Source organism: Kryptolebias marmoratus, linkage group LG1 (genome assembly GCF_001649575.2).
Source record: "Kryptolebias marmoratus isolate JLee-2015 linkage group LG1, ASM164957v2, whole genome shotgun sequence".
Taxonomy (NCBI): domain Eukaryota; kingdom Metazoa; phylum Chordata; class Actinopteri; order Cyprinodontiformes; family Rivulidae; genus Kryptolebias; species Kryptolebias marmoratus.
In genome coordinates, this window is record NC_051430.1 from 6,260,773 (window position 1) to 6,277,841 (window position 17,069).

Genomic DNA, 17,069 nt, shown 5'->3' on the forward strand with positions numbered 1-17,069 from the left:
TGATGAGGAATTTAGAAGTTGATTTAATGTTTCCTCAGGAGGAAGTCAGAAGTTGATGCTGTGTTTCTTGAGAGGAAGTCCGAAGTTGTGTTTCCTTGGGAGAAAGTTGGAAGTCAAAATCATCTTTACTCAGGAGGAAGTCAGAAGTCCAAGTCGTGTTTCTTCACAAGGAGGTCAGAAGTCGATATGTTTCCTCAGGAGGAAGACTGAAGTTGGTGTTGCATTTCCTTGGGAGGAACTAAATATTGTGGAACCTCAGGAGGAAGTCGGAGTTGATATTGTGTTTCCTCGAGAGCAAGTTAGAAGTCAATGTGATGTTTATTTAGGAGGAAGTCAGAAGTTGATGTGTTTTCTCAGGAGGAAGTCAGAAGTTGATGCCATGTTTCTTCAGGAGGGCCTGCAGTTTCTGGTTTTCTGCTACCTAAACACACAGAAACAAACAGAAGAATCTGTTGCTGTTTCTTAAACAAAGATTCAATGTTGAGAAGTGACAGTAACTGGTATTTATAATAAAGTACAGTACAAACAGGTGGAGTTTTATGCTCAGTGAGTAGGATGCCACCAAGGGGGAGACAATGAATAGTATAGCAGGAGTTACATGGACATCACTTTGATAAAACAGGCTCCTGATTTTGAATCTGAATATGTAAAGTGATAAAAGAAAGGTTCAAATACCCACCAGTTGATCATTATGCTTCTGCAGCTCTGTGGCTCTTTGAACCAGGTGATCGTAGCTCTCCTTCAGCTTGTGGATCCTCTGGTCTGCTCTTGTCTTCACTGACACCAGAATCCCTGCAGCAGATTGAATCAGTCACTTCCAGCTGAAACTAGGGCTGTGTCTTCTCTGACATAATATAAAAATATCCTTAGAATTGTCCCTGGCAGGAGTGGGATGGCTGCACACTTTGTAAGACTGACCATTGATTATCCTCGCTACTCTCCAAAGTCTCAGCAGGATGAGGAGACCCATCCCATCAGAGGCATCTTCGTGGAAGAGGAAGACAATGTCCAAGATGAAGGACACTAAAACCACTAGAGCATCAAACACTTCAAACTTGTGCTGGAAGAACTCCAGGCGAAATGCAAACAGCTTCCCAGACAGCTCCACCATGAAGAAAGTGAGAAGGGCCAGGCTCAGGTAATGAAACACCTGTTAAAGACAAAATATGTCCTCTACAGGGGATATAAAACATATGCACACCCCCGTACCCCAACAAAACTTATTGAGACCACAATACAATAAAAAAGACATTAAGACATTATTTTTTAAGCAAGTGTTTTAGCCCCACTGGATTTTGGGCTGCTATGATAGCTTTATGTTGTTATGATATATCCCTTAAATGTCTTCTTTGTATTTTTATTGCTTTTATTTTTTTACTATTTTATTGTGAAGCACTTTGTGACTGCTGTCTGGGAAAGGTGCTACATAAATAGTTTTACTTTACTTTACAACATTTCAAAAGCTTTCCCACCTTTAATGTGACGTATATCAAACAAATCTTTTAGAAAAAAATACAAAAAGTGCAATTAGCTGGTTTCACAAGTGTGCACACCTTTAAACTAACTTTGTAACTAATACTAGACATGTGACAACTGTGGAATCAGATATTCTACTGTAAAAACTAATAAAACTAAAGCTGTTTGGGTGAAATGTTTCCAAAACACCACTTTATCTCAATTAAAATCTGCTAACTAAAGAACCTGAAAGCTACAGCTTAACTTCAGAGGAATACAAAATAAATATCAACAAAACAACATACATGAGGCTGCAGTGTCATCATCATCATCATCACCACCAGTGAGTTAAATAGGACAGAGCTGTTTTACAACAGTTAAACAGACTATATTTCATAATTGATTAATTAACAGTAACTGTAGAGTGAAGCATGTTTTTACTAAGTTCCTGTTCTGTTGAACTAAATCACTTTTTGACAAGTTTTTGTTTGAATTTTAGATATTTTTCTTTGACTTATTGACATATTAATCCATCATGATAAGACACTTTGTAAGTAAAAAAAATAAATAAAAAGTACAATTTTGGGAGAGATTTAATAGGACCCTATAGTATCTTAAAAGCGCAGTATATTGCTGATTTAATTTATTATTGTTTATATTTTATCCTTTAGCCTAGATTTGAATAAATACTTTTTTTAGGGAAAAATTCAACATGAAGGTATCAAGAAAACTTTAGTTTTTTGCAGTTAATAAACAGTGAATTGCTTTTAATATGAAGTTTCCAAACTCAATAAAAAATAAATCATTTTCAATAATTGTGGTTATTATTTTTCCATAATTGAGCAGCCATGCTCTTGTGCTCAGCCCTCTTCAGGTCACCACATAGATTTTCTATCCAATTTAGGTCTAGACTCTAGTTGGAAGATGTCATAACTTCTATTTTCTTCTGGTGAAGCCTTTATTTTGTTGATTGGGATGTATGCTTTGGATCAATGGCATTTTGAAAAATAAAATTCAGCTTCATCTTCAACTTTCTATCAATCTCCTGAAGGTAAATTAAATAAACAAAATAAATAAGAGTCACTTTAAATGATGCACATGTATTCCCAAGAAGAACGAAGGCTGTAACTGAATTCAAAGGTGCTTCAACAAATTATTAGTTTCATGGTCTGCACAGTTATTCAACCAGCTTGTTGAATCTCTTGATTTTTCATATTTTTCCCCACAACTGATTTTTTTTTTCCCCAGTTGATTAGAACAAAATAAACATGACAGTAAAAGTAAAGCAAGATCCAAATGACTTATGGTCTCATTTTCCTATATCATAAAAATCTTTTTAGGAGGTGGATGACTTTTTAGCTGATAGAACATCTGATGGGAGGTTCCTTAGACTGAGCAGGACTCCCTGTCTCACCTCAGGAACAATGTGGCCATGTTCAAGTTTGATGACAGACAGATCGATGAGCAGCTCCGCCAGCACAAAGAAGGCATCCAGGACCACCAAAAACACAACCACCACCTGGAATAATCAGCAGAAGAAGCTTAAAGCAACAAAATCTCTACTGCTACTTTTCTTTGGGGAATCAACTTCAGAACATTTCAACATTACAGAATCACATCAACAGGTTGTAAAATAAACTTGGTAAACATATTTTGAACTTTGAGCTGTTGATTGGGGAAAAAAAAAACAACTGTGTCAAGATTTTTTATTTTTATCGCTGAAGAAACAAACGACTCAAAACTAAATCCAACATCAGATTTTAAATCTGTAAAAAAACTGAAAATTATTTTTGGAAATAACGGATGCTACATCCCCAGGACTGAAGAGGAGAGAGAACATTCAGCCTGTTATCAGCACACATTTTAAAAGCCTGCCTCTCTGATGGTATGGGGGGGCATTACTGCCTATGGGATGAGCAGCTTACACGTCTAGAAAGACACCATCAATTCAGAAAAGTATATACAGGTTTTAGAAAAACATTTTCCCATCCAGCAAAGAAGACCCAGGACTGTTGAACAGCTAGAATCCTTCATCAGACAAGAATGGGACAACATTCCTCCAAAACCTCCAGCAGCTGCTCTCCTCACTTCCTAGATGTTTTCAGACTGATGTTAAAAGAAGACCAGAGGCTTCAGAGTGGGAAACATGGACCTGTCCAAGCTTTTAAAGATTTGCAGCTGTCATCAATTCAAAATGTATCTTATTTTTGTTAAAATGATACAGTTTCTTAGTTTAAACATTTGTTATGTTAACTATGCTTCATTATAAATAAAATGTGTTAGTGAGACACAAGGTCCCAACTATATATATATATATATATATATATATATATATATATCTATATATATATAGATATATATATATATATCAGTGACGTGCGGTGAGGTTCATGGTTGGTGAGGCACTGACTCCTTTAGAGTCAGATTTACAAATATATAAACCCAAAAGGGTAGCTTATTCAATTGGCTGCTGGTTATTTCATATCTCATCAGCGTTCTTCACACACACACACACACACACACACACACACACTTTCTCACTCACTCACTCACTCACTCTCACACACACGTGCGCGCGCACGCACACGTACGTATTAAAGATAAGATAAGAAAAAACGTTACAATAACCACTTTGGCAGTCCGATGGAGCAAAACACAAAAGTTAACGGCTAGCGGCAGTGACTCTCACTCGCCTCTGCGTAAAAGGACAGCAGCAACAAGCTCCCGTTGGCTCACGTACGCCCCCCTTCAGTGCGGCAGAGTACTGCCCTGCCTCACCCTGTGCCTTTTCACTGCGGTTTTATGTCCTCTCAGCAAAACTAAATATGTCACTAACAAACATTAAACGTAAATGGTAAAAGACATTAGCCAGACTGTGGAATATCAGGATATAGAAACCATTATATTGGCGACATGCAGCGATATGGCAAAAGGCACGGGCCAATTGACCTTTCGCAAAAACCCCGCCCCCAACCGGTCATTGTCCAATCACACGTCATTAGCATCTCCGGCTGTGTAAGCTAGGTCCGACATTCCACAAGATGGTGAAGCGATGTGCCTATGGATTGTGTAAATCAGACAGTAGGTATCCCAAAAGTTTGTATAGTGGAGTCTTGTTTTTTCCCTTCCCAAAGCCAAAAACACAACTGGAGAGGTTTCTACAATGAATAAAACGGTGTAGAAGGCCTCACTCTCAGCTGAATGTCTCGAAGATAAACAAGCATTCCTACGTATGCTCAAAGGTAAGACAAACATTCATTGTGACTGTCCTTCTCTAGAGGTAATAATATCACCGTTATTATTAATATTCATTATTATTATGTATTATTTTGGATGGCATTGTTACACAGATTACCCTCTTACGTTTAGTAAGCTCATTAGCCTTAGCTAACTTAAGCTAATGTTTACATTAGTTCACTGTCAGGTCTCAATGCTGTGAACCGTCTATGATATGTTTAGTCAGTTTAACTACATAAACATAACTAGCTAGTTAACATTTTCTCTTTTAACAAGCATCTTGGATTCATTTTGTTGTTATCTTTCATTTAGCATTTTTTAAATGGAAAGCCCACCCCTGAGTATCCCAACCCAGTAGCTGCTGTCCCAGTACTGAACCAGACCAGAGAGCAGCTCGAAGGCTGTCGAAAGCCACCCAAACATCGGTATGTCTTTATGCTCATAATATATTTAAAATGCACTAGCTACACAACTATGACTACAAACTACAAACTATAACTTTGTTGCACTTAATGCTACACCACTTTAAAGAGCAGCAGAACAATAAAAAAATACATTAGTAAATGGGAATATTGCACCTAAGTCACTGTAAATAAGAACATGTTTACCAACTTGCAGGTTAGATCAATAATAATCACATACAAAATGTGTATACAGATGCAGTTTCATTGAGCTGAATGCTTCCAGCTCCACATCCTGTGCTGATGATGCAGAAGAGACTCAACAGCATGCTGATGACTGTGGTGAGTAATGTGTATATTATTAATTAGTACTGTTTTAAAATGATTGTAAGGCTGCCCTGGATAATTAAACCATACATTGTGCTGAATGATGGAACACACAGAAGTAAATTTCTGACAGTGAATTTCTCTCATTTTATTATAACATTCACTATGTTGAGAGGCTGAAACAAACAATCATACAACAATGTCAAATGCAATGGAACACAATCCAAAAGTACTGAAATAACTGATTTATTTTACTGGCATGCTACATAGTAGTCAAAGAAAAATGCATCAAGCTTGCTCTTCATTTCTTCCCATTTTGCAACATCAAAGTGTATTCTTTCCAGGTGGTAGTCCTCTTCACATTTAACAAAGAAATCACACCATGACATACCTGTGAGCCCAAGCTGCCCCATTATTTGGTAATGGTAGGCATGACACTCTTTTAATTTATAGGTACCATCTGCCTGCTTGTAAAGGTAGGGACACTCCGTGAAGCTGCTCTTAGAAGGGCACTTAATTTCTAAAAGCCCATAGCTTGGGCTTTCACTCCCTCTCCTCTCTATCACCTTACGGTCAGGTGATGTACCAAGATGTGGGGCATGGGGATTCACAACAAAACCACATGGATATACTTGGTTACCTGTGAGCATGGTGTAATGTTTGGCTGCATTTGGCTCTTGTTCTACACCTCTTTTCATGGCCTTTGTTTGTACTGATGCTGCACTCTTTAAGCTTGTAGCAAGTTTTTCATGGTCGGCTCTTCTAGAGCAGATTCTTTTAAATGATGTTGATGTGATTCGGGCAGACCTTGCATTGAACCACAAATGGTTTGTGCTCTGTGCTCTAGTTTCTCTTTCCAGAGTGATAGAATCAGCCAATGAAATGCTCAGTTCTGTGTAATGTTGCATGGCACTTTCATTCAGAACAGTGCAGACGCTAGTGGCTTGGTGCGGCAGAGGAAAGTTGGGAAAGTCATCTGGTTGGCTGACAGGAGCTGCTCCAGGATCAGTGTGGCCAATAAGTGGCAGTTGTAAACGGAGAGAAATTTAAATTATCATTAAAATGCAACTTTTTTTTCTTTACAGATAGTCCAGAGCAACCCCCACAGCAGAGGACGGAAGATGAGCAGAGGACGGAAGAGGAGCAGAGGATGGAGAAGGAAAAGAAACTAGAAGAGGAAAACAACAACATGAAATTGAAATTGACATTAAAAGAAACTGAAATAGAAAACCTGAAAGCACAAATTGACACACTTAAAAAGAAAAGTCTGACACCTGAACTCCTTGAAAGCAGTAAAATCCCCAAAATGTTTGAATACAGTACTGGCTTCACATACGAACGGTTCAACCAACTGTGCACAATATTTGGCATCCCAAATGATCCCCACACTGCTCAAGTAAATGTACCCCTAACATACAAACGTAATGATGTTAGGGAGAAACCCCTTCGTAGTCAGCTGCTGTTTGTTTTAATTAAACTCCGCAACAACGAAGATCTAAAAAGCCTTGCATTTAGATTTAATATAAACATGCAAACAGCAAGTAATATTTTCAATTCATGGATCCATTATATGTTTGATGTATTGGGTGAATTACCCATTTGGCCTCACAGAGACGTCATTATGCAAAACATGCCTGAAACCTACAAAGCCGACTACCCATCCACATTTGCTATATTAGATTGCACAGAGCTAAAAATAGAAAGGCCAACATCACTGGTGTTACAAAGTCAGAGCTTTTCAAATTACAAAAACACCAACACCGTGAAATCACTCGTTGCCTATGACCCCCGTGGGGCTGTCATTTTTTCATCTGTTCTCTTCACAGGATCCATGTCTGACAAAGAGATTGTCAGACAGTGTGGAATCATCCCCCTGCTAGAGACACTTATAGACAATGGCTATTTGCAAAAAGGGGATGGCATAATGGCTGATAAGGGTTTTTTGATTGAGGATGAAATTCAGGCAATCGGACTGCAGTTAAACATGCCACCATTTTTGAGGTCCAAGAGGCAAATGCCAGTAGGAGATGTTCTGGAGACAAAGCGCATTGTGAAGCACAGGGTGCACATAGAGCGGGCTATTGCTAAAATCAAAAAGTTCAAGATAGTGTCAGACAAAATTCCTAACACAAGATTAGGAATCATAAATCACATCTGGTATGTGGTAAGCATGCTTTCAAACTTCCAGCCACACATAATGAAGGGACAGTAGTAGCATCCATTAGTAAATCACCTGACTTACATTTAACATGTTTTTTTATCACCACTGTTAAGCTGTCTGTTTACATGAGCTGTGAAAGATGCTAGACAAATAAAGATTTCTGGATTCTATGTGGCTCAGTACTCTATGTATTTATGTCTATTATACTGTATATGTCAGCCTGATGCAAATTATTTTTCTCTTTATCACTAAAGCACCTTATTAGAATATGTAAATTGTTTTTTTATGAAACAGCAAACCTGTAGGGATTTTATTTTTTTTTTTGCACAACAGCATGAAGTGCTACTTTATGTCTGGCTTTTAAATCTGTGCTTCTCACCTGGTGGCTTAGACCGCACCCCACAGCATACTTCCTGCCTTCAACTTCGATCTCTGGTGCAGAGGCATCTGTGATATAGCTTATGGGTGCATCTGACATCTCCCTCAGTAGACTATATGCTCCTGTCCCTAACTCTTTCCTATAAAAACAACTAATTCTAAGGTGAGTATTGTCTTTGATGTCACACAGTGCACAGGAATACATTCTGAACAGCGTCACTGACAATGTTGCTGTAGTACATGTGAAGGGAAAAAAAACATACTTATTGTGGATAAAACTGGACATGATGGGTTTCCGCTTGCGGTTGACTTTGGCCTTGGCTACCACCACACTGCTTACAGGTTGTCCACGAATTTTCTTCCCCCTGGCTTTGTGCCACTGCTGGGGCTGGCTTGTACAGGAGATGTCAGCATTTCTGGCACAGCACAGGTCCATGGTGTGCATAAGGCCCACAATATGTGAGCAAAAACCTGGTAACCTGTTTAAAGAAAACAGTAGCATAAGCTCTTTTTAATGCTTTTGACAATAACGTAACTAGCTACAGCTGTAATCTAACTTATTAAACACCTCAATCATTTCAATGTTTTATCAATTAATGTTTTCATCATTTTTTTTTTCAAACAGCACAGGAAAATGGACTAAAATCCAAGACTAAAGGTGCGGAAAGTTCATCAGCACAAAAATAACCTGTTGGCAGTCATAAAAGCTAAAGGATGCACCACAAAATACTATTTTTAGGGGTTGATTAATACTGCACACTCACATGTCTTAAAATACTTCCATATTTTTATTTAAACTTCAAAGTTAGGCCAACTTTTGTTGGCACAATGACTCAAATATGTATCAGTAAAAAGCTAGTTCAATGTGGTGTTTTTTTTTTTAATGTCATCCACACTACTAAAATATCTGTTCAGAATGTGGGGTTTTAACATGTTTGATTTCAACTACTTACAGTAACTGTATGAGTGCTTTAATATATAACATTAGGTAGCTCTATGAACAGAGTAACAAGCTAGCCTCTGCTCTGATGACAGTTACTAGCTTAACTTACCTAGCTAACTTACCAGTATTACATAATAATTTGACTATTACAGTACATAACTAACAAAATATAGAACTTAAAAGAGAGAGAGAGAACTTACCCTGCAGTGCAGGAACAAGACTGGTCTACAAGGGTGTGCTGGTTGCATTTGAGGTAGAGGTCATGAGGTTTCTCCGATTTAGCTTGAGACCGGTGTGCTCTAGCCTCGAGGATCGTTGTGTCTCCTTCGTAGCGCACTGTAATATTCTGAATATATCCCTCCACTGCATATTGTAACCCCTTTTGCCTTGATCTGGATGATATCGCGCTGGTATTGCTCCAAAACGAGTAACTAACACGCACTGGTATACGACCTATCCCCATCATGACATGCGCTAACGCTCATCTGCTACAGAAAGCTTGACGGGCATAGCAACAGTAACTAAGGGGGCGGGGCTTCTGCGAAAGGTCAATTGCATGTATCAAACCAGTTTGTGATGGATTGCGCATTCAGAGGCTCGGCTCAGCTCGTTGCTGCCGCACCTTGAGCTTCACCCTTGTATTTGAACAGGAAATATGGAATTTCAGCGATTTTAACTATAAAAATGTTCGAAAATTAGTCATACATAAAGATCAGTGGACAAATAATAATATATTAATATTCATTTTATGTTATCATCTGCCTCACCTGCCTCCCCTGACCGCACGTCCCTGATATATATATATATATATATATATATATATATATATATATATATATATATTGTGTATGTAGAAAGCAATCACTGGTTAAACATTTACAATCAATTAACTTTTGGAGTCAATTCCTTTCAAGATGGCTGCCACAGCCAAGTGACTTCAGCCAACACAAAAATGGCTATAATAGTTACAGACATTGAGGCAAAATTTGGTGTGGCAGTAGCCGAGACGGATCCTCAACACATACTCAGAGAGTTAACAGATAACACAAGCTCTTGCAATGTTGTGTGAGATTGCAAAAAATGTTGTTTTCAAGATTTGGCCAAAATGGCTACAACTCTGTAATTTCTCTTCATAAGATGATCCTATTTTAAAACTATGACATGAAAGGAGGTGGGTGGTATGAATTCTTTCAAGGAATGCTTAGCCTTTGATTAGTTTTAAGATTTTTATTTGAGTACAATTTCTGTATTTTAGCATGTCTTTTTTCCCTTTTTTATTGATTTTAGCATCTTTGGGACATAGTGGGGGGTTTTTGCCTCCTATTTTATGGGTTTATTGTACACCACTTTAGTCAGTGATGGTTGTTTTAAACATGCTTTATAAATAAATATGATTTCATTTCACTTCAATTCTGGACCATCATTCAAGTCTGAAACATACATCTGCTGACATTCAAAGTTCCAACCAAACCAAAGAAGGCAACAAACAGTAAGTGTATGCCTGAGGTAGAGGAGGATGAGCCATGCCTCTGTCTGCAAGAATAAATCAATCAAACTCTGTCACATCAGGTATTCTCTATACATTCTGAACACCCAGCATCAACCATCAGATGGAGCTCAGGAAGGATCAAAGAAACTGTCGATAAAGAGAATATAACTGTCTGACCAAACCTCTCTGTTGGCTTCTCGACGGCTGTTGTAAGCACTTTGGATTTAGCTGATTCCATCTCTAGATTTAATTGTTCTCATCACCAGTCTGCTTTCAGAAGGTTTCAGCTGAGACTTTCTCTGGACTTTCAGAACCACAGTGACTCACCTGGAAGTGTTCTGAGGTGTAGAGCCTTTTCAGTGTGTCCCTGAAGGAGACAGCTGGTGGCAACTGGCCTGTAGCTGGACTCAGGTCTTCACTGGTCACATGCAACTCCTCATCCTCCCACTGACCTGTCTGCTCATCACCGACCGTGGTGAAATACTTAAGGTACCGAGACATGGATGCAGATGGCTTACTAAAACTCGGCACTGAGGAGAAAAGCACACAAGGTCAAGCTAGAAATAGAAGTTTCTCTGGTGGTTCACGACCAAACTGGACTAAAAGATTGGAGGATCTGCAGACCAGTCTAGATCAGGAACAACTTTGTGAAATATTTCTTCAGATGTTAGACTTCTCCTTTTTTAGGGTTTCAACATGTTGAGCAAGCAGCTGCTTCACTCTGATGTTCAATGGACCAATGTTTTCAGAACCACTTCTCATAAAACAAACCAGAGTTCTCACCCCGATTAAAGTCCAAGTCTGAGATCAATTATCACTCTGTGAACAGCTAGAAGGCTATTTCATAAAAGTACAATTGACTAATGCAGGATAAGAGAAGAAAGCTGGGCTTGACCTAACCTTGTCAGAGCAACTTTTCCAAGTCAATTTCCCAAACACCAAGCTTGGTTCAATTAGTCTTGCTAACTACCCAACCACTGCTTTCTACAAAAGACCATAAGGTCGATGACAGATTAATTGATGCTGATGTGAAATAATTACTTTTTTGTTGTTGTTGTTGATGTTTTTGAACCTTTAAATTCTATAAAGTATGTGTTTGATCAATATACACTCACCGACCACTTTATTAGGTACACTATTCCTGACTTCAAAACTGTCTTAATTCTTTGTGGCACAGAATCAACAAGATGTTGGAAACGTTCCTCTGAGATTCTGCTCCATACTGACATGTTAGTATCACACAGTTGCTTCAGATTTGTCAACTACATGTCCATGTTGTGAATCTCCTGTTCCATCACACCCGAAAGGTGCTCGATTAGATTGAGATCTGGTGGCTGTGGAGACCGTTGTAGTCTAGTAAATCCAGACCTATCAGACTAGGCAATATTTTTCCAATCTCTTGTTGTCAAATTTTGGTGAGCCTGTGTGAATCGTAGCCTCAGTTTCCTGTTCTTAGCTGACAGGAGTGGCACCCAATGTGGTCGTCTGCAGCTGTAGTCCATCTGCTTCAAGTTTGGACATGTTGTGAGTTCAGAGATGGTTTTCTGCAGATTTTGGCTGGAACAAGTAGTTATTTAAGCTGCTGTTGACTTTCTGTCATTTCAAACCAGTTTGCTCATTCTACTCTGACCTCTGACATTAACAAGGTTTTATTTTTGTCCAAACAAATGGTGCTCACTGAATATTTAAAAGAATTTTGAACCATTTTCTGTAAACCCTAGAGATGGTTGTGTGTGAAAACCTCAGTAGATCAGCAGTTTCTGACATTCTCATTGCAGCCCATGAGGCTCCAACAACCACTCCACATTCAAAGTCACTTAAATCCCCTTTCTTCCTCATTCTGATGCTTGGTTTGAACATCAGCAAGTTGTCTTCACCGTATCTACATGCTTAAAGGCATTGAGCTGTTGCCATGTGATTGGCCGATTTGTGTTTACAAGCAGTTGAACAGGTGTACTTAATAAAGTGGCTGGTGAGTTTATACAGAATATATTACTAACCAAACGGAGATTGTGGTGGTCAACAAACTACATAAAAAGGAAGTGGTGATAAATGTTGCAATCCTAAGTGACTGTAACATTAGGAAGAAGAAGCATGATAAGCTGGAGAAATACAAAGAGTGAAAAAGGGAACAGATAAGTTGTGGAGAGCCAAAGCTTTAGAGGTGACAGGGGTTTAATCTGAATTTAACAATTTTGTTTACGTGGGTTTTAAACATTAACTTTAGGTAAAAATTTTGAAAATTACTTCAGTTAACCTAAAAACTGAATATTCTCACACCAGTTATTGGTTATATTCTAAATGTGTCTTTTCTTTCCCAATGCAGATTTCTCTAAAGTACTGTTGTTTTGAACAGAAATTGTCCCTTGAACTTAACTTGTTGATTTTTTTTTTTTTCATAGGAGGCAGATTTGTTCTGATTCATAAAGACAAAATCAGAAACAGTAAAGACAGAGATGCAGGACAAATACTTGTTCAAAATTTGTACATGATCACAATGAATATTTTAAAGGTGAATTACTGGTTGAAATAATTTTCCTCAGTAACATGTAAACTTGCAGCTCTGTTCTTGCTACAAAGTACAATTGTCTTTCTGAGCAAACAGAAGCAGATTGTTTAATGATATAAATAATTTGAAATTGAATATTAAAAGTAAAAGCTCTTTTTACCTACAGTAACAAAGATACTAATGTCTCCATTCAAGAAAAACATCTCTTTCATAACCCATATTGTATATTTGCAGGTTTGTAGAAATCCTCTTTATTGTGGCATATTGTTCTTTGGCTGGGGAAGGAAATTAAATAAGTTGAAATGATTTTATTATTTAATAAACCTTCCTAATGGATCAGCAAAAAGGAATTTTACTTGAACATGTAGCATAGATATCTAAGAAAAGACATTTACTGGTGGCAACATTTGGTCTACACAGTCCTGTCATCGTGCACAATCTGTCAGGCATGTAACAAACCCCTAGTGTTTCACCTGCCCCATTACAACCTATTCCAGAGGGTCCATCTCAACACATTGCTGTTGATTTTGTGGATCCATTTTAACATGGGGCTTATGACTGCAGGTTTGCCATTGATTCATTATTTTAGTAAATGGCCTGAAGTAGCATTTACTCCCAATGCTACAGCAAACACTGTCATGGCATTCCTAACTTGAACCTTGGTGTTAGTTTTGATCAGGAGATGACATTTAAACTCCACATTAAAAATGTTACCAGGACCACTTTCTTCCACCTATGTAATATCACTAAAATTAGTTACCTGCCCTACTATGCACACTGACTCATCACATCAGCAAACACCTGTCACACTGTTTTACAATCAGCAATCAGAGCTTTAGTATAAAAGGGCAACAGGCAGCAGTGAATTCTCCATGCAAGACGATATTTCCCTGCTGCTTGGCCAGAGAAAACATTGCTTGTGATGTGGATGAGGTGCTGTGGCCAGTCCCAAACAGAAGAGAGGATGTAGTTTATTTTATTTTATTTTTTTTAACTGTAACTGTAAACAATACATTCTTCTGTTTTGTATGTAGACAACTGTGGGTACAGCTTTGTGTTGGTTGGGATGTACAGTGTGTACACTGTTTTTGTGGGAAAAATAAATAATATTTGTTACCGTGTATTTGTCTGTTCTAAGCATAGAAACAATATTTTATTGTAAAATATTTTACAACACACTTCTGTATGTACTGTCTGTAGTAAGTGTAACACTGAAAAAGGCCTGACTCATTCTGATGAATGGAGAAGGAGTGTTTTCCATTGATCATTGTGTTTTACATGGAGCACATCGGTGTTCAACTGGTTCTTATAAATGTTTATTCATATGATGGTTTGTGAGTGTCATCTCAAAATAAAATACAGTTTTAAGAAGAGATAACATTGTTTTGAATGTAAAGTTTAGTTTTGCAGGAGAATTGAAGCATTGTGTCCTTTGTGTGTGTGTTTTCTTGATTTGTGTGTAGAGTTCTGAGAATATGAGCCATGCTTTCAGAAAATGTGTGTAAACAATCGAGAAAAACTGTTAGAGGAGAGATCAGATTTCTCCAGTTTTAGCTTTTCTCCATTGGCTTCCTGTCAAATTTAGAATAGAATTTAAAATCTTACTTGTAATATACAAAGCCCTCAACAACCAAGCCTGATCTTATATTACAGATTTTATTATCTTATCTTCCATATTTTCCTAACAGAGCACTTCACTCTCAGACTGCAGGTTTACTTGTGGTTCCTAGAGTTTCTAACAGCTTTCAGCTATCAGGCTCCTCTCTTGTGGAACCTGTTGTATCTTTATACACTACAGAACCAACTTCCAGTTTCTGTCTGTGAGGCTGACATTCTGTCTACTTTTCAGACTAGGCTTCAGACTTTCCTTTTTGATCAATCCTATAGCTAGGGTTGGCTTGGGTTTCCTGAGCTATCCTTTAGTTATGCTGCTACGGGTTTAGACTGTTGGAGGACAAACTGACCACATTTCCTCACTCTGCTGCTGTCTTGATCTACTCTACATGTTTGAATTTTAAATTATTGCTGTTGTTAAAATGTGTTGTTGTTTGTTGAGGTTTCTATAGAAACCACACCTGGATCAATCATTCTGTGTTTGTCTGTGTCTCTTTCCTGTAACAGCTTTGTCACTCAGTTGGATCATACTTTCAAAAATTTGTAAATGCAATATTGTCACAAAGTTTTCATCAAACTCATTTTTAGTGACAGGGGAATCAATTAAATCATATTTAATTGTCATGTTTTAATTATTAAAATGATTTGTAGCCAATCTATTTCTTGACCATCAGTGGTTGTGTTGGGTTTTCTTTTATGTCATGGACATATTTGATAATGAAGATATGTTGTACTTTAGTGTATTGGGAATTGAGTGATTGTTGAGGCAGACTGAATACTTTGAGCTTGAAACTTGCTTCCTGAAAAACAGAATTTGTTTAAAATCATCTCTTCCTGGGAGCTCTAGTTCTGGTTTTTAATATTACAAATATGTATATCCCAGATATGAGAGGTTTTTCTCTTTTTTGACGGCTCCATTTCAACCACTGCTGATAAAAACTGCTCTGCTGACGCGCTACCACCTACTACAACCCACGAAGCAACAGGGTTCATAGCGCTTTTATTTTGAAAAACGATACGCAAAATGAAGCAATAACGTGGCAGATGTAATGCGAGGCCTCGTTTGTTGCTGATCACGTGATTTTGCTCAACATGACACAAGCTCCGAAGCGGGGCTTCATTGGACACGCCCCCTTTTTACTCGGTACACGCCTCGAAGCCTGGCTTCAGATGTCCCATCTCTACTGACCACACACGCCAACATGTGCAGCATTTATATTTACTACAGTAAACAGCGTGTTTCGTGTCACTCCAGGGCTATAGACTATTCACACTGGAGTCTGATGATGGTCACACTTTTACAACGTGAACGACCATGCACACAAACAAAATCAGATCTGAGCAAAAAAATAAAAAAATCAGAATCAAATCAGAATTGAGCATTAAGACCTGCAGTGTGAAGTCTGCTCCAGACCAGACTAACTTCACAGATTAATGTTAATTATTATAAAGAATGACAAATCTCAGGGTAGTTTATGGATGTGTCCCTGCTTTTGTGAAACCGACTGAAGGAGATCAAGCCAGGTTAACCAGAAAACTCCAGTTTAATCCCTTATCTGGGTTTTGTTAAACAGCCTCCTGGAATAACTTTCATCTGGATTAAAGTCCAGGACTGGTATTATCCCGTTTTCCTGTACAACAACAAAAACGTCACACTGCAGATCACAGCAAACTTCAGCCACTGTCCAACTTTTCTGCTTTCTCTGAGCATGCGCAGTGACTGCTCCACCTATGGAGAAGGACAGAGTAAAAACAAACTTGGACGGTCTTTAGAGGAGACAGCTGTCCTACCTGCTTATGCTCGGTTTCTCTCAGGTTGAAGTTCTGACTGGGGGGGCGAGGTTCGGCTGCGGCAGCACGAGGATCAGGCTCGTGATGAAAGCTTTCGTCTGTTTGTGTTTCTGCCGACCAAGCAGTTCTGAGGCAGGAAGAGCGGATTTCTTAATGTGTTTGGGTCAGCAGAGCAGAGCAGAGCAGAGCAGAGCAGAGCACGCCGTAAACACAAGCGATCCTCCCAGATCCTCCTCCTAATTTAACCTCAGGATTCATTTTTTAAATTCTTCTTCTTCTGTTTCTTTTTCTTCTGGGATTTTAAAGCCTTAAATGGTCTTGCTCCATTAAACATTAACATTAAACATTAAACAATCCTCTTTCCCATCTGTGATTAAATTACTTCTTAAAAACCATGTTTTAGGCTTTTGACACCATTTGAAATGTTAACTTTTTAATTTATTTGAATTGATTTGATGTGTTTTTATTATAGGGCTGTTTTTACTTTTTTTCAAATAATTTTATGTCTTGTGATTGTTGTTTTGTTTTATTTATTGTACTACAGCACTTTGGTCCTGTTGTTGTTTAAGGGACTTCAGAAATAAAGCTGGGATGGTTTGGTACCTGGTTCTGGTGGTGTGTAGAACACAGGATGTCCCTCTGGACCTAAGCAGTGTAATTAAACAATTCGTTTTGCGTCTCGCCATACATCTCCCTGAGCATTTTTAAGGAGCATGTGATAAAATATTTTTGACATTGTAAATGTGGGGGCTGTGGAAGTAGAC

At 38.3% G+C, this 17,069-nt stretch overlaps 2 protein-coding genes across 2 annotated transcripts; both read right to left on the minus strand.

Moving 5' to 3' along the window:
- Positions 1 to 196: 196 nt before the first annotated feature.
- On the minus strand, positions 197 to 16,497 carry hvcn1 (hydrogen voltage-gated channel 1). The gene is made up of 6 exons (XM_017438824.3): positions 16,306 to 16,497; positions 10,719 to 10,921; positions 2,870 to 2,974; positions 919 to 1,150; positions 680 to 792; positions 197 to 421 (listed from the first exon to the last, which is right to left on the minus strand). Exons 2-6 carry the CDS (start codon positions 10,890 to 10,892, stop codon positions 365 to 367), a joined length of 681 nt encoding a protein of 226 aa, XP_017294313.1. The 5' UTR covers positions 10,893 to 10,921; positions 16,306 to 16,497; the 3' UTR covers positions 197 to 364.
- LOC119616569 lies at positions 3,995 to 9,551 on the minus strand. Its single transcript, XM_017438825.3, has 3 exons — positions 9,103 to 9,551; positions 8,223 to 8,438; positions 3,995 to 6,588 (listed from the first exon to the last, which is right to left on the minus strand). Exons 1-3 carry the CDS (start codon positions 9,366 to 9,368, stop codon positions 6,426 to 6,428), a joined length of 645 nt encoding a protein of 214 aa, XP_017294314.1. The 5' UTR covers positions 9,369 to 9,551; the 3' UTR covers positions 3,995 to 6,425.
- Positions 16,498 to 17,069: the final 572 nt, after the last annotated feature.

Excerpts from the sequence above, each read along its gene's own strand:
- LOC119616569 (XM_017438825.3), bottom strand. The coding sequence starts at position 9,368 with ATGATGGGGATAGGTCGTATACCAGTGCGTGTTAGTTACTCGTTTTGG. Across the intron at positions 8,439-9,102 it reads TCTTGTTCCTGCACTGCAGG|GTTACCAGGTTTTTGCTCAC; the intron begins GTAAGTTCTCTC and ends TTCTTTAAACAG. Across the intron at positions 6,589-8,222 it reads TCCAGTTTTATCCACAATAA|TTTCTTTTCCTTCTCCATCC; the intron begins GTATGTTTTTTT and ends TTCCTCTTCTAG.
- hvcn1 (XM_017438824.3), bottom strand. The coding sequence starts at position 10,892 with ATGTCTCGGTACCTTAAGTATTTCACCACGGTCGGTGATGAGCAGACA. Across the intron at positions 2,975-10,718 it reads ACACCTCAGAACACTTCCAG|GTGGTGGTTGTGTTTTTGGT; the intron begins GTGAGTCACTGT and ends TGATTATTCCAG. Across the intron at positions 793-918 it reads AGTAGCGAGGATAATCAATG|GGATTCTGGTGTCAGTGAAG; the intron begins GTCAGTCTTACA and ends AATCTGCTGCAG.